The sequence below is a fragment of the Neoarius graeffei genome, chromosome 3, assembly GCF_027579695.1.
Source record: "Neoarius graeffei isolate fNeoGra1 chromosome 3, fNeoGra1.pri, whole genome shotgun sequence".
NCBI classification, from domain to species: Eukaryota; Metazoa; Chordata; class Actinopteri; order Siluriformes; family Ariidae; genus Neoarius; species Neoarius graeffei.
The window spans coordinates 61,747,845-61,774,270 of record NC_083571.1 but is presented as its reverse complement, the minus strand read 5'-3'; the positions used below and the strand labels follow the sequence as shown (position 1 = coordinate 61,774,270).

Below are 26,426 nucleotides of genomic sequence, written 5' to 3'. Positions count from 1 at the left end.
GTAGACGTAAATTGCGATATTATTGTAGACATGAAAAATACTGTGTGCCAGTCGTGCAGGTTAATTTACAGTCAAACCAGAAGTGATGATCAATTCCTAATTTTGCTTTCATGAAGGATGTCATTAATTAATTTGCATGCAAATTACTCAAGACGAAACGCCTAAAGATGCCCATGCTAGCTTCTGCCAGCCTTAGCTAAGTGGACGAAGGTAATGTCGGGATTTTTTTTTTTTGAAAATGCGATATAAGTAATGCCAATTTGGTATATTTTTGCTGATCTGAAAGCTGGGATACCTCTGGTCTTGCCACCATAACTGCTGTGTAACAAACTTATCTAGAGTTAAAAGACCCGGATGTGAGCGTGTGCAACAGGTGGCTCCGTGGCGCAATGGATAGCGCATTGGACTTCTAGGCACTAAGCACTAGCGAAGTGATTCAAAGGTTGTGGGTTCGAGTCCCACCGGAGTCGCATTTTTTTTTTTCACAAATTAAAAAATAGATATCGTTTTAGATGTATGATTGAAAATTGCTAAATTAATAATAATACAACCTGATACATATTAATTAGCAAAATTATATCTCATCTCATTATCTGTAGCCGCTTTATCCTTCTACAGGGTCGCAGGCAAGCTGGAGCCTATCCCAGCTGACTACGGGCGAAAGGCGGGGTACACCCTGGACAAGTCGCCAGGTCATCACAGGGCTGACACATAGACACAGACAACCATTCACACTCACATTCACACCTACGGTCAATTTAGAGTCACCAGTTAACCTAACCTGCATGTCTTTGGACTGTGGGGGAAACCGGAGTACCCGGAGGAAACCCACGCGGACACGGGGAGAACATGCAAACTCCACACAGAAAGGCCCTCGCCGGCCCCGGGGCTCAAACCCAGGACCTTCTTGCTGTGAGGCGACAGCGCTAACCACTACACCACCGTGCCGCCCGCAAAATTATATATTAAATATTATTAAAATTGGTTGTTCCTGCTTCACTGATGAGAGGTCGCCTCTAGAGGGGGCCATTTTACACCACAAAACTTGGCCCAGGAGAACCCTCTGTCCTATACTTGCTGCATTTATGTGTCTGAGCAAGGGGTTCTCTAGGGAGCTGTGAATTACATAAATACAACATTAAAGCATTCTAATTGTGTTTTTGGTTGATCTTGGAAACAGGTTTCCTTTTTTTTCATCCTGTTTCATCCATTTATCTTGAGTTCAAATGTCTGGAATCAAAGAACTGATTCTTTTAGAGATCGAACCCCAGCCCTAGACTTATGTGGAAAGCACTCTGATAAAGTGATCATTAGTCATTTTTTTCACATTACTATTAAAAAATGAAGTCTGCTTCTTATTTTGTTTTTATTGTCATTATGATAAGAACATGTTCTCCTTTTTAACCTCATTCTGTTTGAAAAGTCTTTTCAGCAATATAATTATATCTTCTTCTATCAGCTGCTCCTGTTTGGAGTCACAGTGGATCTGTTCTGTATATTTGATTTGGCATCATTTTTACACCAGATGCCCTTCCTGATGCAACCCTCCCCAATCTATCCGGGCTTGGGACCGGCACTAAGTATGCACTGGCTTGTGCAACCCCAGTGGCTGGGTGTTTTTACTAAATCTGCATGTCTTTGAATTGTGGAGGAAACCAGAGTACCTGGAGGAAACCCACACAGACATGGGAAGAACATGCAAACTTCACACAGAAGTCCCTGTCGGCTGTAAGGTTCAAACCTTTTTTGCTGTGAGGTGATAGTGCTAACCACTACACCACCATGCTGCCCCAACAATATAATTATATAATAATTTTAAAAAGGTAATAAAAATGTTAACATGAGGCCTGCCAGTGTGTCACGATAACTGTAATAATAGTAATAATCTGTATTATAATACAAAACTATAATCTGTGCATTAATAATAATAATAATAATAATAATAATAATTAGATTATAACAGCAAGAATACAAAAGATGCAGTTCAAAGGATGCCGAATCCCACAGGTGCTGCGTTGTTTGATTTTCAAGATAAATGACAAGATTGACAAGCTCATAACTTGTGCTAACAATATAATCACTTGTTCTCACACGATAATACTAACTTGTACACATAAGATTAAAAAAAAATCATCTTTCAGGACTTTGAGTCCCTAATTATTGTTGACCACAGTATAAAGAGTTAAAACACCTTGCTCCATGATAACATACACTACCGTTTAAAAGTTTGGGGTCACTTTGAAATGTCCTTATTTTTGAAAGAAAAGCACTGTTCTTTTCAATGAAGATCACTTTAAACTAATCAGAAATCCACTCTATACATTGCTAATGTGGTAAATGACTATTCTAGCTGCAAATGTCTGGTTTTTGGTGCAATATCTCCATAGGTGTATAGAGGCCCATTTCCAGCAACTCTCACTCCAGTGTTCTAATGGTACAATGTGTTTGCTCATTGCCTCAGAAGGCTAATGGATGATTAGAAAACCCTTGTACAATCATGTTAGCACAGCTGAAAACAGTTGAGCTCTTTAGAGAAGCTATAAAACTGACCTTCCTTTGAGCAGATTGAGTTTCTGGAGCATCACATTTGTGGGGTCGATTAAATGCTCAAAATGGCCAGAAAAATGTCTCGACTATATTTTCTATTCATTTTACAACTTATGGTGGGAAATAAAAGTGTGACTTTTCATGGAAAACACAAAATTGTCTGGGTGACCCCAAACTTTTGAACGGTAGTGTAAAAGATCTTGAAATAGGACTAAGGACAGCAATTTTTCAGTAAGAAATCCAGAATTTCAACTTTTGGCAAATTAATAAATTGATGAAATAAATAAATGATTGATTGATATGATTTTGAGGAAAAATTATCTATTTTTCCTCAAATACTTAATTAATTAGACTCAGGTCGTCAGATAAAAAAAATGACAGAATTTAATGTAATATGTTTTTCAGTGAAAGATTAAGAAGGACAGCAAGCTTGACAGCCCTTTCAGGACTATAATACCCAGCATTCTCTGCTCCTGCCTGCTGACCGGAAAAGGAAAGCGTACGGATTATTTACAAAATCTCAACGGCAATACAATGCTTTTTTTTCTGTCCTAAGAATATGATGAGTACTATTTGTTTATAAATGTAACTCATATAAATTCAGATTGCATTTTCATTTGAAGCCTTGTTGCTAAGTAACAGATGAAATGAAATGGATTGCTGAGTGACAGATGGACGCTGCGCCGCGACAGATGGAGCTTCATTTCATCTGATGTGCGGATCATCAGGGGGAAAAGAGGACACTGGAGGAAACCCGGTCGGATCGGGGAGAGACACTGCATGATGGTGGACAACCGCTCCGCCACGGCGCTGGTGATCGCGTGCGTGCTGAGCACTCTGGCCACGGTGTACCTGTGTGTGGCGGTGGGCACGCGCCACTGGTACCAGTACACGAGCCCGCAGGTGCGTCACGAGCACAACGCGACCGAGCTGCGCGCGCTGCACCAGGAGCTCGGCGACGGAGAGTTCGATGAGAAAACCGCGAGCGACGCGATGTTCCGCCTCAACGGCACCGTCGGCCTGTGGTGGAGGTGCGTGCGCGTGCCCGCCGACCGCAACCGCTGGTACCGCGAGCCAGGTGGAGTATTATTATTATTATTATTATTATTGTACTAATCATAACCCTTGGCCCACATAAGAAAATACAAAAGTTATAGAGTGTGTGTGTGTGTTTAGATCCTGAGATGGACACAGAGTGTGTGAGCTTCACACTGTCTCAGCAGTTTACACCCAAATACACAGAGCCAGGCAACCACAACAGCGGAGAGGACATGATCCGCACCTGTGAGGCACACACACACACACACACACAGACAGAGAGAGACAGACAGACAGCGAGAGACAGACAGCAAGAGACAGAGAGACAGACAGCGAGAGACAGAGAGACAGACAGCGAGAGACAGAGAGACAGACAGCGAGAGATGGAGAGACAGACAGACAGTGAGAGACAGAAAGACAGACAGTGAGAGACAGAGACAGACAGCGAGAGACCGACAGACAGACAGTGAGAGACAGACAGCGAGAGATGGAGAGACAGACAGACAGTGAGAGACAGACAGTGAGAGAGAGAGAGAGAGAGAGACAAACAGCAAGAGACTAAAAGACAGACAGTGAAAGACAGACAGACAGTGAGAGAGAGAGAGAGAGACAGACAGCGAGAGATGGAGAGACCGACCGACAGACAGTGAGACAGAAAGACAGACACTGAGAGACAAAGACAGAGAGACAGACAGACAGCGAGAGACAGACAGACTGAGAGAGAGACAGACAGCGAGAGAGAGAAACAGACAGAGAGAGACAGACAGACAGAGAGATAGAGAGACAGACAGACAGCAAGCATATATTCATGGTAGTAGCCAAAGTTTTTAGGCTGTAATGTGACTTCTCTAGTATTTAATTCCACCTTTTTATATTTATAACGTGTGTGTGTAATAATATACAGTGTATTTATCATAAAGTACATGTACCACATTTATTAATATATAAATGTATTTGTGTCCTTGCTCTCTATAGATCTGTGGAGGTGTCAGTTTCTCTTGCCCCTGTTCTCTCTGGGTTTGGTGTTAGTGGGAGGGCTGGTGGGATTCTGTGCTTGTTTGTGTCGTAGTTTCAGTCCCACGCTGGGCATTGGACTCCTCCACCTTCTTGCAGGTCAGGACCTTTTGGTTCTTAGAGAACACACAACAGCATCCTCCATTAAACACCAACATTTGCTTATTAGACACCACCATTCAACATCAAACACCAGCACTCTCCATCACACATCCACACACTTTCAAACGCCATCACTCTCCCAGAGGTGGACAGTAACGAAGTACATTTACCTGAGTACTGTACTAAAGTATACTTTTTGAGTATCTGTGCTTTACTTGAGTATTATTTTTTTGGGCAACTTATGATTAACTTCACTACATTTGAAAGGCAAATATCATACTTTTCACTCCATTACATTTTTATAAGGAATAAAGAGTTGTTTCGTTTTAACAACTTTGTCTGCCTAAAACGGAGCACATCACAGCCTACAAAAACTTGCCGTCCAACTCATGGATTTGCCCGCCAAGTTGCCATAGCCTTGTCCACGGTTAACGTTAACACATAGCTAGTTAACTTGGACACCGTTATTAGCATGTAAAAACGGAGTTACGCTAACATGAATAACATTAACTTACCTGAAGTCTCTCATCTCATCTCATTATCTCTAGCCACTTTATCCTGTTCTACAGGGTCGCAGGCAAGCTGGAGTCTATCCCAGCTGACTACAGGCGAAAGGCGGGGTACACCCTGGACAAGTCGCCAGGTCATCACAGGGCTAACACAGACACAGACAACCATTCACATTCACACCTACGGTCAATTTAGAGTCACCAGTTAACCTAACCTGCATGTCTTTGGACTGTGGGGGAAACCGGCGCACCCGGAGGAAACCCACACGGACACAGGGAGAACATGCAAACTCCGCACAGAAAGGCCCTCGCCGGCCACGGGGCTCGAACCCAGACCTTCTTGCTGTGAGGTGACAGCGCTAACCACTACACCACCGTGCCGCCCTTACCTGAAGTCTCATCTCATCTCATTATCTGTAGCCGCTTTATCCTGTTCTACAGGGTCGCAGGCAAGCTGGAGCCTATCCCAGCTGACTACGGGCGAAAGGCGGGGTACACCCTGGACAAGTCGCCAGGTCATCACAGGGCTGACACATAGACACAGACAACCATTCACACTCACATTCACACCTACGGTCAATTTAGAGTCACCAGTTAACCTAACCTGCATGTCTTTGGACTGTGGGGGAAACCGGAGCACCCGGAGGAAACCCATGCGGACACGGGGAGGACATGCAAACTCCACACAGAAAGGCCCTCGCCGGCCACAGGGCTCGAACCCGGACCTTCTTGCTGCGAGGCGACAGCGCTAACCACTACACCACCGTGCCGCCCTTACCTGAAGTCCTTTCAGAAATATGTTTTAGCATAATCTTGCCAAATAAACAAAATGTAGAAATCTTTCTTTTCTAGTAATGTTAGCTACCCAATATGATTTTGAGTTTGAAAAGAGTTTGCTAGCATGTCAGGTGGAGCTTCACTGACTAGCTAGCTTATTGTTAAATCACCATGATTCCACAGGCGGATTTATATGTGTATGAATACATACAATTACGCGCGCACACACACACGAGACCTGTGAGATGGACAATATTGTACTGATCAGTCACAACAAATTGCTGGCATTTTTTGTTTTGATGTCAGATGATAGTCTTGCAGATTTTTTTTTTTTGTCTTGCTTAACGCAGTGTTGCTGTTAGGCAGTTATTAAGCTTGAGGTGTGGACCTGGATTTTAAGCAGGTTGGACTGTCATTTTTATTTTCTGAGCAAGTTGCATTTACAGCTATTCCACTGTCTTCCTGATTAACATACACATACATGTGTGCACACACTACCAGAACTGGGTCAGAACACTACTATGCTGCTTTGTGGGGGGAGGAGAAGTAAAAAAAAATTACAATTAAAAAAAAAAAAATTAAAATGACAATGGCTCTTTTTCAGTTCAGTTGTGTTGCATTTTGTAACATTCTACCAGGTGTTTATTCTACAGGTTCTACAAGCTAGTCAGTAGATCCAGTCGGTTGCTTCAGATGCATTGGATTTTGTAAGCATTTGTGGCAATAATACAACAATGCGTTCACAGAAAATGTACTTAAGTATTTTTAAAAGCATGTACTTCAGTACTTTAACTTAAGTAAAAATTTGACTGTATAACTTTCACTTGTATTGGGTAACATTTGACCAGTAGGATCTGTACTTTGACTTAAGTAATGAAGTTGGGGACTTTGTCCACCTCTGCACTCTCCATCAAACTTTAACTCTCTTCATCAGACATCAGCTCTCTTTATCAAACATTAGCATTCTCTATCAAGTACCAATATTCACCATTAAATATCAACATTCTCTGTTAATCATCAACATTGTATATTAACTACCAGCAGTCTCCACCTAGACTCTCATTAAACACCAACATTTGATCAATAGATATGAAATCCAAAGTTCTCCATCATTAAATCCTTCAAACACCAATAAATCTCCATCAAGCGCCAACACTTCTCCATCAAGCACCAATAATTCTCCATCAAACACCAACAAGCACCAACATTCTCCATCAAACACCAACAATTGTCCATGAAGCACCAACAGTTCTCCATCAAGCGCCAACAGTTCTCCATGAAGCACCAACAATTCTCCATCAAGCACCAACAATTCTCCATCAGACACCAACAATTCTCCATCAAGCACCAACAATTCTCCATCAAGCACCAACAGTTCTCCATCAAGCACCAACAATTGTCCATGAAGCACCAACAAATCTCCATGAAGCACCAGCATTCTCCTTCAAACACCAACAATTCTCCATGAAGCACTAACAGTTCTCCATTAAACACGAACATTCTCCATTAAACACCATCACACAGTGTAATTTCTGTAGTAAATACACTATTAATACTACTAAACTGCGAGCCTTATGTAGCTTCTGTAAAAACTGTGATTCAACAGGTTGCTGGCTGAATCAAGTCTCTGATTTAAACCAGTCACCTCAACTCTTGCGCCATGTCTTTCCCTTTCTGTCTGTCTGTCTGTCTGTCTGTCTCTCTCTCTCTCTCTCTCTCTCTCAGGTGTGTGTTCTCTGGGCTGTGTGTGTTGTTTTCTGGCGGGTATGGACCTGCTACACCGTGTCTCTGTTATCCCTGACCAGGTGGATGGCTCTCTTGGCTGGTCCCTCTATCTTGCGCTCATCTCTTCTCCACTCTACATGATGGCTGCCGCGCTACTGGTGTGGGCCGCTCGCAGTCATAGCAAGAACTACTACCGCTTTACCGCCTACCGAGTGGCCTAGAGCATGCATTTCAAATTATTACAGTCAGGCCTGTGTCCCAAATCACATAATTCTGCACTAAACACACATACAAATCTTACATATTAACTTACTAAATAGTATGTAAACATACTATTACACCAACATACTATGGTAGCAAGTGATATGACAATGTTGTCAAACTACTGTACTAAATAGGCTGGAAAATTAGTCTACAGCCATGCAAAATAGTATGGAACAAAGCCACGCCCCATACAACAGAACTAAATAATACAGCGTATTAGTATACCACAATTCTACCATGCAAATTAGTATCAGAAAACAGTACTACACCATACTACTGTATTAAATAGTACGATAAAATAGTATGCTATCGTAGTATTGTGCTAAATAGTGTGACATGCTAGATAGTACATTAGCATACAAAATAGCATGGCAGGATAATACATTAATACTCCATCAGACTACTGCACGAAATAGTATGGTTTATTGGTACACTAGTATACTACTGTACTAAATAGTATAGGGGAAAAGTACATCATCACACTACTATATTAATAATATACACTGCCTGGCCAAAAAAAAGTCACATTTGGCTTTAAATAAGCAAATACGTAAGAGCCCTTGATTGGCTAATTACTGCAGTGATTAATATGTTTCAGCTGTCAACAATTGTTTTAACCCTAATTGATGCAGTGAGTAGCTTCTCATTTCTTAAACAACCATGTCGGAAGATGTATCCCATCGTCATGGAAAAGATGTTGCTGTGTTTCGGAAGGGTCAAATTATTGGCCTGGATCAAGCAAAGAAAACAACTAAGGAAATTGCTGAAATGACTGGGATTGGGTTAAGAACTGTACAATGCTTTATTAAAACCTGGGAGGATAGTGGTGAACTGTCAATGTCAAGGAAGAAATGTGGTCGGAAAAAACTCTTAACTGAGTGTGATCAGAGATCACTTAAATGCTTGATAAGATGAATCGTAAAAACTCGAAAATAGAACTCACGGCTCTGTTTAATAGTGAAGTTAAGAGCATTTCCATACACAATGTGATGAGAACTAACAGGATTGGTACTAAAGAGCTGTGCAGTGATGAGGAAACCACTTGTTATTGAGGCTAATCAGGAGAAAAGGCTTCACTTTGCAAGGGAGAATAAAGATTGGACTCTGGAGCAATGGAAAAAGGTCATGTGATCTGATGAGTCCGGACTGACCCTATTCCAGAGCGATGGGCGTGTCAGGGTAAGAAGGGAAGTGCATGAAATGATGCGTCCATCGTGCATCGTGACCACAGTACAAGCCTCTGGAGGCAGTGTTATGATCTGGGGTTGCTTCAGTTGGTCAGGTTGAGGCTCAGCAACGTTATGGGGCAATAAAATTAAATCAGCTGATGACCTGCATGTACTGAATGACCAGGTTAGCATCAGATCAATGGATTTTTTTCTTCCCTGATGGCACGGTCATATTCCAGGACACCAATGCCAGGATTCAGTGGCTTCAAATATTGAAAGAATGGTTCGGGAAGCATGAGGAATCATTTCCACACATGAATTGTCCACCACAGAGTCCTGACTTTAACCCCACTGAAAGTCTTCGGGATGCTGGCGAAGACTTTATGGAGTGGTTTGACTCTCCCATCATCAATACAAGATATCAGTGAAAAATTCATGCAACTATTGATAAAAATACATATTGTGATGTTGTATAAAGAAACAATGTGTAATCAAAGCTAAAAGCTGTCCAACAAAATATTAGAGGGTGCACTTTTTTTTTTGGCCAGGCAGTGTACATAAATAAATAATGGTGTAGTATCAGACTACTGTACTAAATAGCATGTCAAAATAGTCCACTGCTATACGACCATACTAAAATAATAGTCATGCACATGCTACCATACTAAATTATATTGTGCACTAAACACAAGCACATATGTGTGTTAGAGCAAGAGGGAGTGTGTCCTGATAATCCGAAATCAGCGGATGGAGATGAGATGGCTATAAAAGCTAGCTGGGTGTGTGCAAGTGAGCAGAATGCTGTGTGGACACTCGCTGTTAGAGTCTTCGTCATCTTTAAATGACAGTTAAATGCAGACGCTAAATGCTGCAATGAGGTGCCAACATTTATGGTTTAATCAAGTTTTGATCCGTTGCTATGGCAATACAGCAGACAACAGGAAACTGGCAATCAGACCAAACATTTTTTTAAAAAATTACTTGACTTATCTAAAGGGAAAGCGTGCAGGAGGTTATTTTTGCTCTGGCATGATTTTATCTCAGTGAAATTTAACCAGTGAATTCATGAACCTCGCTGTCTTGAGTCGATACAAACCAAGACTGTGGTCTCTTTGGTTGTTAAAAAAAATGGAGGAACTGTTTGTTATTAATTTGTGACACACCAGACTATTTTATTTTGCTGTTTTCTTAATGTCCTGGGGGAGGGTGTACATTAGCATACACTAGAATAATTTTAGGGTAAAACCCTGCTTTTCTCTCTCTCTCTCTCTCTCTCTCTGTCTGCTAGGAGTTTACAAAATTGGCACCTCTGATATTCATTCAAGCAAGGCACTTTAATGTTTCACGCTTTAATGTTGCATAAGTGTATACTGACATGACACTCTGTTAATGCAAATCCGTGTGGATGCGAGTATGTGTGTGGAATTAGAGAATTCACTGGAGGGTTTCTCACATAAACTGTGAAGTGTTTAATGGCACAATGTAATAAAGAAGCACAGAGAGCACTTTTTCACCGACACAGCGTCAACACTTAATCAGGAACGTTTGTCTAAAATCAGTTTGGTTACATTTGCACAGTCCTGCAGAACCAGAATCAAACAGGTTGGGGGTCATTTCGTCAGCACGGAAAATTTTATTAACAGGTTTAAATTTAAATAATGGCATAAAAATAATTTTGTTTACTCAAAGTGATAATGTGAATAGCATGTGAAAATCCCATATCTGGATCTGGTGGTGTGATGGTTCTGCTCTCAAATACCCCTTTTCCACCAACAAGGAACAGGTTCTTGAACCAATTCCGTTCAGGATTCTTTGAACCTTAGTGCCCACGTTTTCACCAGTTTTGAGTGGAACCGTTGTAATCAAGGATGAGTCATGAACAGAGGACGTTTCTCAATGGACAACAGGAGTAAATAGTAGGAGCGAGATGGTGGAGCACATTGACTGATTACCTTTGAGCTTTTGTTCTGTTCTTGCGGATATTTGTTTTCGGTCCGTATTTTCTGAAAATGTTTCCTTTTCAATTGTATTCTCCGTTGTTGCACTCTGCTTCCTCTCCAAACATGCCCACTGATGTCATCACGGTTTGTGCTGGAAAAACCAGCTATATTTTAGTTCCAACTGGGAACCAACTTTTTCAAGTTCCAAACCAATTTATTTTTGGTTGAAATGCACTGAACGGTTCAAAATTCAGTGACCCATTCCCTGTTGGTCAAAAAGGGGTAAGACTGGTGGAAATGAGAACCAGTTCTGGTTCCTGCATCAGCTCTGTGTTGGTGGAAAAAGAAAACACGGCACCATGTTTATAGATGAAAGAAAATCAGGTATGGATTCAGGCACAGCATCCTTTACTTTGTATATTATTCTTCTGTTCAACTTTGCATATTGTTTTTTGTGTTAATATTGCATGTGTTCCAGTGTTCAGCAGACCAGGCTATTGTTAAGAATCCTGATGATACATAAGCATAAACCTTTTATAACTTATTTATTTATGTATTTATTTATAATTATTTAATTATTATTGAGTTATTATATTTATTCCTATTAACATATTTCTTTTTACATTTTGTTGCTTATAGATGGAAGTGTAGTTTTTTTTAAACACCAAAGCATATAAGAATTAGCGTTAACAGTGAATAGTGAACCTGAACCCTTTATATTGAGCATGTGATAAACCAGCATTGTGAACGTACTGCATTAATATGCAAACCAGTGACACTCCCTTTGTAAGCTTTTCCCCTGAGGTTTGGATTCATTAACTGGATCTGTTCTATAGTTATTGCATTTTGATGTTATTGAACTTGCATTTGTATGAAATGGTCGGAATGAATCTGAATTAATTGCAACCTTTTAACTACAATAAAATTACTTTAAAAAAAAGAAGAAAAAGAAAAATGTATTTCTTCATCACAGGCCAAGCAAACCCCTCCAAGTATAGAGCTGAGGGTCAAGGTTCTTGTTCGGTCTTGAGATTTGAACCAATAACCTTTTGCTCACTAGAACAGATCCTGAAAGTGTCAAGTGGTTTGAGTGAATTTTGTATTCTGTGGATACTTTATTTTGAAGCAGGACATGTTGAGGTGCTTATCTTCAAGATTTTCCCAAAGAAATAAGTATCTACAACACCGAATTTTTGTCATTTCTGAAAAATTCATTTTATCAGCCAGATGTCAGTAACACTAAGAGACGTACAAAGTTGTGAAGAAATTCCACCAATTTTTAACGCATGGACACTTTAAATGGCAAACTACTACCTCACCATATGAAGGTATGGACTGAAGCTGCTTCTCCACTCAATGAGGTTCTTCATCAGTTCTTCATGGGAAATTCCAGGCTTTTAAACACTGTGTGATTCCCATCATTGAGATAACCAGATAAACATGTTAAAACTTTAGTATTCTAGTTAGATAAGTGGAGTGGTATATCTTGTTTAGAGGTAATGGGCTAGTAGTTGAGGATAGATGTTGGTGTTCTGGTTAGAGTAGAGGTTTTGAGCTTCAGGGTTTCAATATGGCGTAGTAATGGGTTATGGCATGACTGAAAACCTTCAAGCATGTATTTAAGAAGTCCAATCTGTATCACACTGGAGTCTCTGCATCTCTCGTCTTTCTTTCTTGGGTCTCTCGTTCACGTTTTGCTGCATTGAACGGCTGGAATCTCCACCTTCCTTCTCCTCGCTAGAGACAGAGCGACACCTGTCTCGTAGAACGCACACTCATTGATGAAGAAAGGATAAAGCGGCTCTTTCCCTTTGTACCTCCGAGTCTCTCCAGAGAAAGAGAGGAAGACAGGGTCACCCGGGTGCAGGAGACAGAAATCTTTATCCTGAGAAAAGGAGACAGGAGGAAGTACAGTGGTGCTTGAAAGTTTGTGAACCCTTTAGAATTTTCTATATTTCTGCATAAACATGACCTAAAACATCATCAGATTTTCACACAAGTCCTAAAAATAGATAAAGAGAACCCAGTTAAACAAATGAGACAAAAATATTATACTTGGTCATTTATTTATTGAGGAAAATGATCCCATATTACATATCTGTGAGTGGCAAAAGTATGTGAACCTTTGCTTTCAGTATCTGGTATGACCCCCTTGTGCAGCAATAACTGCAACTAAACGTTTGCGGTAACTGTTGATCAGTCCTGCACACCAGCTTGGAGGAATTTTAGCCCGTTCCTCCATACAGAACAGCTTCAACTCTGGAATGTTGGTGGGTTTCCTCACATGAACTGCTCGCTTCAGGTCCTTCCACAACATTTCGATTGGATTAAGATCAGGACTTGGACTTGGCCATTCCAAAACATTAACCCTTTGGTGACTGACCCCTTGAAAATGGTTCCTCCAGGAACCATGACGTTTCAGTTGTCAAGACAACAGAAAAACTAAAATACAAATACAAGAGCATTTTGTTTTGTGCACAAGAGCATTGTGACACATCTTTCTGTTTTTGTATTTTAGTTTTTCCGTTGTCTTGACAACTGAAATGTCATCGTTCCTGGAGGAACCATTTTCAAGGGGTCAGTCACCAAAGGGTTAACTTTATTCTTCTTTAACCATTCTTTGGTAGAAGACCTGTGTGCTTAGGGTCGTTGTCTTGCTGCATGACCCGCCTTCTCTTGAGATTCAGTTCATGGACAGATGTCCTGACATTTTCCTTTAGAATTTGCTGGTATAATTCAGAATTCATTGTTCCATCAATAATGGCAAGCCGTCCTGGCCCAGATGCAGCAAAACAGGCCCAAACCATGATACTACCACCACCATGTTTCACAGATGGGATAAGGTTCTTATGCTGGAATGCAGTGTTTTCCTTTCTCCAAACATAACGCTTCTCATTTAAACCAAAAAGTTCTATTTTGGTCTCATCTGTCCACAAAACATTTTTCCAATAGCCTTCTGACTTGTCCAAGTGATCTTTAGCAAGCTGCAGACGAGCAGCAATGTTCTTTTTGGAGAGCAGTGGCTTTCTCCTTGCAACCCTGCCATGCACACCTTTGTTGTTCAGTGTTCGCCTGATGGTGGACTCATGAACATTAACATTAGCCAATGTGAGAGAGGCCTTCAGTTGCTTAGAAATTACCCTGGGGTCCTTTGTGACCTCGCAGACTATTGCACGCCTTGCTCTTAGAGTGATCTTTGTTGGTCGACCACTCCTGGGGACGCTAACGATGGTCTTGAATTTATTCCATTTGTACACAATCTGTCTGACTGTGGATTGGTGGAGTCCAAACTCTTTAGAGATGGTTTTGTAACCTTTTCCAGCCTGATGAGCATCAACAATGCTTTTTCTGAGGTCCTCAGAAATCTCCTTTGTTCGTGCCATGATACACTTCCACAAACATGTGTTGTGAAGATCAGACTTTGATAGATCCCTGTTCTTTAAATAAAACAGGGTGCCCACTCACACCTGATTGTCATCCCATTGATTGAAAACACCTGACTCTAATTTCACCTTCAAATTACCGTAACTGCTAATCCTAGAGGTTCACATACTTTTGCCACTCAGAGATATGTAATATTGGATCATTTTCCTCAATAAATAAATGACCAAGTATAATATTTTTGTCTCATTTGTTTAACTGGGTTCTCTTTATCTACTTTTAGGACTTGTGTGAAAATCTGATGATGTTTTAGGTCATATTTATACAGAAATATAGAAAATTCTAAAAGGTTCACAAACTTTCAAGCACCACTGTAACTACAGATTCTTGGCATCTAACAATTGAAGCACAGCCTTGTGAGACTTTAAGCATTTTTGAGAAAATGGGTGTGAGTTTTGGCTTGCAAAAGTATTCATCCCCCTTGGTGTTTGTCCTGATTTTAGGAGGGTTAGCACAATTTGATTTACACAACATGCCTACCACTTTAAAGGTACACATTGTTTTTTTTATTGTGACACAAACAATAATTAAGATGAAAAAACAGAAATCTGGAGTGTGCATAAGTATTCACCCCCTTTCGGATGAAACCCCTAAAGAGCTGGTCCAATCAATTCACTTCATAAGTCACATAATTAGTTGATTAAGATCCACCTGTGTGCAATCAAAGTGTCACATGATCTGTCACATGCTGTCTGTATAAATCAACCTGTTCTGGAAGGACCCTGACTCTGCAGCACGACTAAGCAAGCAACATGAAAACCAAGTAGCCTCCAAACAGGTCAGAGACAAGACAAAGTTGTGGAGAAGTATAGATCAGGGTTGGGTTATAAAAAATATCCCAAACTTTGAATATCCCAGGGAGCACCATTAAATCCATTATAGCAAAATGGAAAGAATATGGCACCACTACAAACCTGACAAGAGAAGGCTGTCCACCAAAACTCACAGACCGGGCAAGGAGGGCATTAATCAGAGATGCAACAAAGACACCAACGATAACACTGAAGGAGCTCCAAAGATCCACAGTGGAGACGGGAGTATCTGTCCATAGGACCACTTTAAGCCATACACTCCACAGAGTGGGGCTTTATGGAAGAGTGGCCAGGAAAAAGTCATTGCTTAAAAAATGACATTTGGAGTTTACCCAACAGCACGTGGCAGACTCCCCAAACACATGGAAGAAGATTCTCTGGTCAAATGAGACAAAAATTGAACTTTTTGGCCATCGTGGGAAATGCCATGTGTGGCGCAAACCCAACACCCTAAGAACACCATCCCTACAATAAAGCATGGTGGTGGCGGCATCATGCTGTGGGGATGTTTTTCATCTGCAGGGACAGGAAAGCTGGTCAGGACTGAAGGAAAGATGGATGGCACTAAATACAGGGCAATTCTGGAGGAAAACCTGTTTGAGTCAGCCAGAGGTTTGAGACTGGGACGAAGGTTCACGATCTAGCAGGACAATGACCCTAAGCATACTGCTAAAGCTACACTGGAGTGGTTTAAAGGGAAACATTGAAATGTCTTGGAATGGTCTAATCAAAGCCCAGACCTTAATCCAATTGAGAATCTGTGGCATAACTTGAAGATTACTGTACACCAATGCAACCCATCTAACTTGAAGGAGTTGGAGCAGTTTTGCCTTGAGGAATGGGCAAAAATCCCAGTGGCTAGATGTGCTAAGCTAATAGAGACATACCCCAAGAGACTTGCAGCTGTAATTGTAGCAAAAGTTGGCTCTATAAAGTATTGACTTGGAGGGGGGGGATACTTATGCACACTCCAGATTTCTGTTTTTTCATCTAAATTATTGTTTGTGTCACAGTAAAAACAACAATTTTCACCTTTAAAGTGGTAGGCATGTTATGTAAATCAAATGATACTAAACCCCCCCCCCCCCCCCAATCCATTTTAATTCCAGCTTGTAATGCAACAAAACAGGACAAATACCAAGGGGGATGAATACTTTTGCAAGGCACTGTAGCCTATCTGCTTTCTGGAAAACAAAACCTGTAGGTCTGGGTGCACAGCAGCTGTGATGGTGTGTGTGTGAGAATCTTGAGGGTATTTGATGTTCTCCACCATCGTATAAACATCCACTGAGCCGCCCTCAAACCAGGTCCCTGAAGATAAAAGGAGAAAGAGGAGTTATAAGGCACAATGACCTATTAGTATAGGATGTTTCTCCACTAATCAGAACTCAGGAACTGATCAAGAGCCTTAGACAAGTGGAGAAACATCTCCAGTACACACACAAAGACTCTACTACTATTAGATATTCTTCTACCTTCAAAGCATGCTGGGTAGTGTAGCCTCCTTGGTACCTGAGTTGAACAGACGAACCCAATCAAGTGTGAGTTGAACAGCTTCCTGCATGGCAGTAAAAACGTTGGCTCTGATCACGCCATGTGGCTGAGGACCAACCTCCATCGCTGCACAGGAAAAAAAAAAAAAAAACTTGTTCAGATAGAAATGTAGTCTTTATTTTTTCTTTTAAATGGCTAAGACAACTTTTTATTCAGCATGACATTTAAATAACTACTTTCACTTAGATTTTGCACATGGGGCAAAAAACTGTGTCAAGCCTTTTCAAATAAATTGCTTCATTGAAAATCGGGATGAAGTGGCGTATATCGGAGGGCGTTTAGAAAGAGTTCATAAATTAAGAGATGTGTATAATTCTGAAGAGTGCTTGAGTCAGCACGGTTCAGTCAAACGGAGAAAAAACTGGCAAAGGAGTCATTCATCCAAAAAATGCTTGAGTCACTTCGAATAAATTTATTAATTTGGCAGATTTTTTTTTTCCAATCTAAGCATATAACTGAGCAGTTGCGATTTTAGACTCTCGCGTAAAGGCTCAACAGTGGCACTGTGCCAGTCCTGTGAAAGAGAGAGACGCAAGGCTGGCGAAGTGATTCATTTAACTCCCAGAAGTGGAACTAGAAGTGTTGCACCAGAGTAAATATTTAATCAACCATGTCCTGTCGTTTTGATGAGTACTAAATTGTTGATGCCAGAAAGGCTGGATGGAGTCTTTCAGAAACTGCTGCTTTCCTGAGATTTTCACACAACAATTTACTGTAGAGTTTACACAGAATAGTGCAGTGGCGAACTGTTACTGTTAGAGCTGGGACTTGAGCTCAGCCAAAACTTAGCCAGACACACCAAAAAAGCAACAGAACAAAGGATTTTGCAAAGGATTAGCGGCAGGCTGCCAGGTTGCTCCGTCGTATGTAGTTGTTGATGTTGATTTTAAAAGTAACTAAATAAATTACACAGGGAAATGAATATTGAAGTCTGAGTGAAAAATACTGTGGCGAGCGTGCAGCGTGGAAGAAGAGTCTGGAGACAGAAATCTTAGTTTCTCAGTCATTAGCCTGTGTTAGTTACTCTCTATAGCACTGGCTTGACCGCTTTGTTAGCATTTGCTAAAACTAGTGACGAACCCTACATGGGCTGGAAGGTGACTTCACTGCCGCGCTGACTCGCGGTTAAGCTCACGTTGGCCTTCGAGAAGGCTGAGTGATAAATATTTGGTCTCTCCCACTATAAATCAAAATCTGTTTGGTTAATTCATCTGTCACTTCCTACATAAACATACACTGCCATGGCCTTCTGTCCCAGCAATGAAGTCCTAACCAGTGAGTGAGCAGCTCTAAACTCTTCTCAACCTAGAGACAACAAACAAAAAAATCTCATTGGATGACTCTATTTTAATGTTTTCAGGACAGTAACCCTTTCATTTCTGAAGCAAATTTGATAGAAAATGAGGCCAAATTAAAATTAGAAGAGAATAATTATAATGAAATTATGAAAGAAGTTAAAGAATGAAAGAAATTAAATATAACATTTGAAATTCTGATATATTTGGGCTTTCTCTGAAGGCCTAGAAGGCCCTGATGGATCCCCTCTGAAATAGTGTAACAAAAAAACACACACACAAAAAAAAAAACCTCCAGTGAGCAGCAGTTCTGAGGAGAATGTCCAGACTGGTTTGAGCTGACAGGAAAGCAATAACCACATAATCACTCTTTACAGCCATGATGAGCAGAAAAGTATGTCACTGGTCTTCTGTTACAACGGCAGAAGACCACATCAAGTTCTACTGGTGTTTGCCAAGAACGAGAATCTGAGGCTATAGTGGGGAAAAAGACCAGGTGATGTCCATCTCAAGGTGTTCTGAAATGCTTTTCTGTTCACCGTGGTTGTAAAGAGTGGTTATTATAGAGGTTTTTTTTGTCAGCTAGAACCAATCTGGCCTTGTCTTCTGACCTCTTTCTTTTGTCTTGATATGACATTTGATGCTGAGCCTTTATAAAATGATAAGCTCTCCTGATATCCTATCAAGTGTGTGTGAGAGCAGCTGCACGCAGACTCACCAAAGCCATGTTTTCCAACAGAGTGCAATGTGTAAGCCTCGCTCTTAGGAACATCATAGTGGACATACCGCACTGGAATGGTGGCCAACTCCCTCTGAAAACACATATGCACATAAATCCGATACAAATTCCTGATTAAACCCCAAAATACCAGACTCGTCAACTGAAAATCAAAACGCCTTTTCATAAACCTTTAGGTACTGATCCTAAATCATCTGAAGTTATACGAACCTGAAGTGCTTATAAGTCCTTTAGCTAAACCACAAGCCTTTATCCTGCTAAAGCATGACATTACATGCCCTCATCTTCAACTCTGAATCTCCTGCTTAAAGCCAGTTATTTTTAAAATCCTACTCCAAAGTTCGTATCTTTTAAACCCACGCCTCCAAATTTCTTCAAAAATGTTATGATCTGTGCCTGAAGTGTCATTAATTCAGTGAATGAAACAGCAGTAAACCCTATGTTTGTTGGTTTGTCGGAGGACTGTGCCAGATGGATGGGTTATTCTTACCTGCAGGTATTTACAGATGTGCAGGCTGATCCAGTCGTTGTCGGAGTGAGCGATGAGGCAAAGGCCAATGTTCGCAGTGCTGCTGTGAAGATCACAGAGCAGATCCACCGCTTCAGAGCCACCTTTCGGACCTAGTAGAGCGTTCAGCTCCTGAGCGCGGACAACCTCATACGGGGTCACTTCAGAAACAGGGGCGCTGAGACGGGGGCAGATTTATTTTACTTTAGAATGGAGGAAAGTCAAGTTTACAGGCTCACAGAAGAAAATGAGGGAGGACAAAAGAGAGAAGAGAAAGATAGATATTTAAAGAAGGGTGAGAAGGAAAAAAAATGGTGAGAGAGGAACAAAATCTTAAAAAAGAGCAAAAAAGTAAGCAAGAGTCAAAGAGGAAAATATACTAAGAACACTCTCGGGAAATGAAGTACATTATTGTACCTTTAAAGGTACAAGGGCTTGTCAGTGTACTTATTTATACCCTTTATATACTGATTGGGAACATACAGTGGTGCTTGAAAGTTTGTGAACCCTTTAGAATTTTTGATATTTCTGCATAAATATGACCTAAAACATCATCAGATTTTCACACAAGTCCTAAAAGTAGATAAAGAGAACCCAGTTAAACAAATGAGACAAAAATATTATACTTGCTCATTTATTTATTGAGGAAAATGATCCAATATTACATATCTGTGAGTGGCAAAAGTATGTGAACCTCTAGGATTAGCAGTTAATTTGAAGGTGAAATTAGAGTCAGGTGTTTTCAATCAATGGGATGACAATCAGGTGTGAGTGAGCACCCTGTTTTATTTAAAGAACAGGGATCTATCAAAGTCTGATCTTCACAACACATGTTTGTGGAAGTGTATCATGACACGAACAAAGGAGATTTCTGAGGAGCTCAGAAAAAGCATTGTTGATGCTCATCAGGCTGGAAAAGGTTACAAAACCATCTCTAAAGAGTTTGGACTCCACCAATCCACAGTCAGACAGATTGTGTACAAATGGAGGAAATTCAAGACCATTGTTACCCTCCCCAGGAGTGGTCGACCAACAAAGATCACTCCAAGAGCAAGGCGTGTAATAGTCGGCGAGGTCACAAAGGACCCCAGGGTAACTTCTAAGCAACTGAAGGCCTCTCTCACATTGGCTAATGTTAATGTTCATGAGTCCACCATCAGGAGAACACTGAACAACAATGGTGTGCATGGCAGGGTTGCAAGGAGAAGGCCACTGCTCTCCATAAAGAACATTGCTGCTTGTCTGCAGTTTGCTAAAGATCACGTGGACAAGCCAGAAGGCTATTGGGAAAATGTTTTGTGGACAGATGAGACCAAAATAGAACTTTTTGGTTTAAATGAGAAGCGTTATGTTTGGAGAAAGGAAAACACTGCATTCCAGCATAAGAACCTTATCCCATCTGTGAAACATGGCGGTGGTAGTATCATGGTTTGGGCCTGTTTTACTGCATCTGGGCCAGGACGGCTTGCCATCATTGATGGAACAATGAATTCTGAATTATACCAGCAAATTCTAAAGGAAAATGTCAGGACATCTGTCCATGAACTGAATTTCAAGAGAAGGTGGGTCATGCAGCAAGATAACGACCCTAAGAACACAAGTCATTCTACCAAAGAATGGTTAAAGAAGAATAAAGTTAATGTTTTGGAATGGCCAAGTCAAAGTCCTGACCTTAATCCAATGGAAATGTTGTGGAAGGACCTGAAGTGAGCAGTTCATGTGAGGAAACCCACCAACATCCCAGAGTTGAAGCTGTTCTGTACGGAGGAACGGGCTAAAATTCCTCCAAGCCGGTGTGCAGGACTGATCAACAATTACCGCAAACGTTTAGTTGCAGTTATTGCTGCACAAGGGGCTCACACCAGATACTGAAAGCAAAGGTTCACATACTTTTGCCACTCACAGATATGTAATATTGGATCATTTTCCTCAATAAATAAATGACCAAGTATAATATTTTTGTCTCATTTGTTTAACTGGGTTCTCTTTATCTACTTTTAGGACTTGTGTGAAAATCTGATGATGTTTTAGGTCATATTTATGCAGAAATATAGAAAATTCTAAAGGGTTCACAAACTTTCAAGCACCACTGTATACAGTACTGTGCAAAAGTCTTAGGCCCCCTATTTTTTTCATACTAACTTTGCTATAGATTTTTATTTTATGACTTCTACATTATCAAGTCAGTACAAAAACGTTTTAGAGTTCCAAACGTTCGTTTTCCAGCAGAAAATTAAATGTTACAGAAAAAAAGTTGGTATCTGAGCAGTATATTACATAAGAGAGCACTTCCATCCATCCAATTTCTGGAGCCGCTTATCCTGTTCTACAGGGTCGCAGGCAAGCTGGAGCCTATCCCAGCTGACTACGGGTGAAAGGCGGGATACACCCTGGACAAGTTGCCAGGTCATCACAGGGCTGACACATAGACACAGACAACCATTCACACTCACATTCACACCTACGGTCAATTTAGAGTCACCAGTTAACCTAACCTGCATGTCTTTGGACTGTGGGGGAAACCGGAGCACCCGGAGGAAACCCACGCGGACACGAGGAGAACATGCAAACTCCACACAGAAAGGCCCTCGTTGGCCGCTGGGCTCGAACCCAGGACCTTCTTGCTGTGAGGCAACAGTGCTAACCACTACACCACCGTGCCGCCTAAGTGAGCACTTTTCAGATTTAAAAAAAAAAAAAAAAAAAAAAAAAAAAAACCATAATGAAGGCTACTGGGTTTTGGTGCAAAATGAAGAAGCGAGTGTGACAAAGTGTCCAGAAGAACTGTGGCTGGTTCTGTAAGATGCTCAGTAAAACCTACAGCTCATTTCCGCATCAAACTGCACTCACTGTACCTCAGACTATTTTTTTTCAAAGCAAAGGGTTGTCTCACACCAAATACTGATTTTGTTTCATTTATTATGGCTTATAAAATTTATAGTATCTTTTTAATGTTGAAACATTTCATTTCATTATTTGTAAGCCATTTTTGGTCTACAGTGTTTCTTTATATATGCCGAAGACTTTTACACAGTACTGTATGTACCTTTTGGCCCTTGAGGTCCAATAATGAGCCCTAGGGGGTACATCAGTATAGATTGTACCTTGGGGGACAGAAATTGACTCCTACTGAAGCCCTATTTCTGACAGTGAAGGAAAAACAGAGAACTCAGTTATTCCTAATAACATTAGTCCTGTCTGGTATGTGTGTGTGTCCGACCTCAGTGTAGTGTGTGTGAAGCAGCGGTTGAGGTCCATCTCCGTGTAACGTACACACTGCTGTACAGCACGTGGGTTCGCCATCACCGTTACCATAGTAACCGGATCCACCATGCTGCCCTTCCGCTTCCTCCTCATGCTCTGACGCAGCAGGTAAACCCCCGCCAGCTCGTTGCCATGGGTACCACCACACAGGGCTACGCGGTACAGAGCTGGGATGGTCACTACTTCTGGCTGCGACACATGAAACTATTTATTAATTAAGACCATGAATCATTTCGCAGTTTTTTTAATTTATTAATTTTACAATTCCCCTTCACTATGTTGTGTTCAAGATGTTTCGAACATACCAACAACAGCACACACTAAAGATACACCTATTAGTATAAGTATTATTATTTCTTTGAATCATATTTGTCACCATTTTATGTGAGTTTTGCTGTCTTTGCACCGCCATCAGATTAAAATGCACTTTTGAGTGATTACATTCTTCTTTTGTGTGATGATAATCAAAACGAAAGTCAGTTTAATACAACCCCGATTCCAAAAAAGTTGGGACAAAGTACAAATTGTAAATAAAAACAGAATGCAATAATTTACAAATCTCAAAAACTGATATTGTATTCACAATAGAACATAGACAACATATCAAATGTCGAAAGTGAGACATTTTGAAATTTCATGCCAAATATTGGCTCATTTAAAATTTCATGACAGCAACACATCTCAAAAAAGTTGGGACAGGGGCAATAAGAGGCTGGAAAAGTTAAAAGGTACAAAAAAGGAACAGCTGGAGGACCAAATTGTAACTCATTAGGTCAGTTGGCAATAGGTCATTAACATGACTGGGTATAAAACGAGCATCCTGGAGTGGCAGCGGCTCTCAGAAGTAAAGATGGGAAGAGAATCACCAATCCCCCTAATTCTTCACCGACAAATAGTGGAGCAATATCAGAAAGGAGTTCGACAGTGTAAAATTGCAAAGAGTTTGAACATATCATCATCTACAGTGCATAATATCATCAAAAGATTCAGAGAATCTGGAAGAATCTCTGTGCGTAAGGGTCAAGGCCGGAAAACCATACCGGGTGCCCATGATCTTCGGGCCCTTAGAAGGCACTGCATCACATACAGGCATGCTTCTGTATTGGAAATCACAAAATGGGCTCAGGAATATTTCCAGAGAACATCATCTGTGAACACAATTCACCGTGCCATCCGCCGTTGTCAGCTAAAACTCTATAGTTCAAAGAAGAAGCCGTATCTAAACATGATCCAGAAGTGCAGACGTCTTCTCTGGGCCAAGGCTCATTTAAAATGGACTGTGGCAAAGTGAAAAACTGTTCTGTGGTCAGACGAATCAAAATGTGAAGTTCTTTATGGAAATCAGGGACGCCGTGTCATTCGGACTAAAGAGGAGAAGGACGACCCAAGTTGTTATCAGCGCTCAGTTCAGAAGCCTGCATCTCTGATGGTATGGGGTTGCATTAGTGCGTGTGGCATGGGCAGCTTACACATCTGGAAAGACACCATCAATGCTGAAAGGTATATCCAGGTTCTAGAGCAACATATGCTCCCATCCAGACGACGTCTCTTTCAGGGAAGACCTTCCATTTTCCAACATGACAATGCCAAACCACATACTGCATCAATTACAGCATCATGGCTGTGTAGAAGAAGGGTCCGGGTACTGAACTGGCCAGCCTGCAGTCCAGATCTTTCACCCATAGAAAACATTTGGCACATCATAAAACGGAAGATACGACAAAAAAGACCTAAGACAGTTGAGCAACTAAAATCCTACATTAGACAAGAATGGGTTAACATTCCTATCCCTAAACTTGAGCAACTTGTCTCCTCAGTCCCCAGGTGTTTACAGACTGTTGTAAAGAGAAAAGGGGATGTCTCACAGTGGTAAACATGGCCTTGTCCCAACTTTTTTGAGATGTGTTGTTGTCATGAAATTTAAAATCACCTAATTTTTCTCTTTAAATGATACATTTTCTCAGTTTAAACATTTGATATGTCATCTATGTTCTATTCTGAATAAAATATGGAATTTTGAAACTTCCACATCATTGCATTCCGTTTTTATTTACAATTTGTACTTTGTCCCAACTTTTTTGGAATCGGGGTTGTATTTGTTTGCACTGCATAGCCTGCAAAGTCAAATTTTATTCTTTTTGATGAAGTGATGTTTTAAAAAAAAAGAAATTACATTTCTTATTGAATTGTTTTCACCCTTTAAAGTAAGTTTTTATAACATACAAAATGATGATGAACTGTTCTATCGAGCTGGATGGTTATTATATTGAGAGTCTCCAAGCCGCACATCCATGTGGTATTAAGTTTTCAGTCGTGTTTGCATGAGTTGGTGAGCTCTTACCTTACTTCTGAGATGGAACTGGTGTTCTCTATCCATCGCTTAGACTCACACACGATCCTGATCCTTAGTTTGGAGCACCACCTTTGGCTTTTGACTTAGAGCTCTATCTGAGGTGAGCTAGCCTGAGCCTGAGCTTGGTCTGGAGTTGCCATCGTTAGCACGGCTGTGTTCTGTCCATCCTGAGTTGCTGAGAGAAGTTTTCCAGCTGTCCAGTTTCTTTTAGCTGCTGCATTGCTCTCTGACCATTCTCGCCTCTGTAGTATGGTTTAACTGACTCAGCAGTCACATCCTGCCTCTCTCTCTCTCTCTCTCTCTCTCATTCACTCACACACATTCATGCTGCTCCTCTGAATTTATAGTGAGTTTGGGTGTGTGCTCTGCAGTGCACCGTTCACCCCAACTACCCCTCTCTCTCTCTCTCACACACACACACTCACTCACTCTCTCTCTCACACTCACTCTCTCTTTATCTCTCTCTGAGAAAGAGACCACTGCAGATTTATGCAGCCAGGCAATCTGCTGCCCTGCACATTTCAGTGTGTTTTCCTGCTCTCACACACTCATTATCACCTCTTAAAGAATGTGTTAGTGTGCTAAATTGATTCAGGTGTCCCGGAGCAGGGGGAAAAAAAAAACCTCTGAGGGTATAAAGGAGTCTGATCAGAAATGGTGCACTGGCAGAACATGAATTTGAGGCATACAGCAATAAATATCAGGAGATATATATATATATATATATATATATATATATATATATATATATATATATATATATATATATTAATCACAAGCAAATGAGAATAAATTTTAACTTAAAAATAAGTGCTGAATTACTCAATATAATACACTACTGACAGAAAATTATGTTAATAAGTCAATAAGTATATTATTGGCTTATTCATCTTAAAGTGTATAAATTCAGTAAATACAGTGAAACTATGGTAGCCTGTTTCAAGGCGGCGCAGTGGTGTAGTGGTTAGCGCTGTTGCCTCACAGCAAGAAGGTTCTGGATTTGAGCCCAGTGCCTGATGGGGGTCTTTCTGTGTGGAGTTTGCATGTTCTCCCCATGTCTGTGTGGGTTTCCTCCGGGTGCTCTGATTTCCCCTAAAGACATGCAGTTAGGCTAACTGACTACTCTAAATTCCATAGGTGTGAATGGTTGTTTCCCAAGCCCAGAAATGGGAGGGTTGCAGGAAGGGCATCCAGTGTAAAACTATGCTCCAATTAATATGACATGTGGATCAAGAGGGTCCACATGGACCCCAGCTTGGCAACAGTGCTAGACAAGGAAGATGATGATGATATGGTAGCCTGTTTCACTATCTAGATCAGGTTGCACTCATCCTGGCTCTCTTCCTCCCGCAACAACACAGCAGTGGAGCTTACT

General features: G+C 40.9%; 2 protein-coding genes and 1 non-coding gene across 4 annotated transcripts; 2 read left to right on the top strand and 1 right to left on the bottom strand.

Annotated features, from left to right (window-relative positions):
* The first annotated feature begins 19 nt into the window (after positions 1–19).
* cldnd1a (claudin domain containing 1a) lies at positions 20–12,019 on the top strand. 2 transcript variants are annotated; one of them, XM_060917079.1, is made up of 5 exons: positions 20–210; positions 2,953–3,625; positions 3,724–3,831; positions 4,561–4,698; positions 7,713–12,019. In XM_060917079.1, exons 2-5 carry the CDS (start codon positions 3,328–3,330, stop codon positions 7,931–7,933), a joined length of 765 nt encoding a protein of 254 aa, XP_060773062.1. In that variant the 5' UTR covers positions 20–210; positions 2,953–3,327; the 3' UTR covers positions 7,934–12,019. The 2 variants fall into 2 exon arrangements, with proteins under 2 accessions (XP_060773062.1, XP_060773063.1); XM_060917080.1 differs by lacking the exon at positions 20–210 and adding an exon at positions 1,650–1,728.
* On the top strand, positions 376–470 carry trnar-ucu (transfer RNA arginine (anticodon UCU)). The gene is made up of 2 exons: positions 376–412; positions 435–470. It is a non-coding gene; the product is annotated as a tRNA-Arg (tRNA).
* A 753-nt stretch (positions 12,020–12,772) lies between the features above and the next one.
* On the bottom strand, positions 12,773–25,075 carry LOC132882581 (N-acyl-aromatic-L-amino acid amidohydrolase (carboxylate-forming) B-like). The gene is made up of 7 exons (XM_060915674.1): positions 25,040–25,075; positions 22,655–22,902; positions 19,417–19,612; positions 18,906–18,999; positions 16,851–16,958; positions 16,537–16,649; positions 12,773–12,970 (listed from the first exon to the last, which is right to left on the bottom strand). The coding sequence occupies exons 1-7, from the start codon at positions 25,073–25,075 to the stop codon at positions 12,773–12,775; spliced, it is 993 nt and encodes a 330-aa protein (XP_060771657.1).
* Positions 25,076–26,426: the final 1,351 nt, after the last annotated feature.

Bases quoted from the DNA above. Each gene is read 5' to 3' on its own strand.
- cldnd1a (XM_060917079.1), top strand. From the start codon at position 3,328: ATGATGGTGGACAACCGCTCCGCCACGGCGCTGGTGATCGCGTGCGTG. The intron at 3,626-3,723 runs GTGGAGTATTAT...GTGTGTGTTTAG, and splicing joins CCGCTGGTACCGCGAGCCAG to ATCCTGAGATGGACACAGAG. The intron at 4,699-7,712 runs GTCAGGACCTTT...TCTCTCTCTCAG, and splicing joins ACTCCTCCACCTTCTTGCAG to GTGTGTGTTCTCTGGGCTGT.
- LOC132882581 (XM_060915674.1), bottom strand. From the start codon at position 25,075: ATGGATAGAGAACACCAGTTCCATCTCAGAAGTAAG. The intron at 19,000-19,416 runs GTAAGAATAACC...ATGTGTTTTCAG, and splicing joins ACATCTGTAAATACCTGCAG to AGGGAGTTGGCCACCATTCC. The intron at 16,959-18,905 runs GTGAGTCTGCGT...TTTCCTGTGCAG, and splicing joins TGTTGGAAAACATGGCTTTG to CGATGGAGGTTGGTCCTCAG.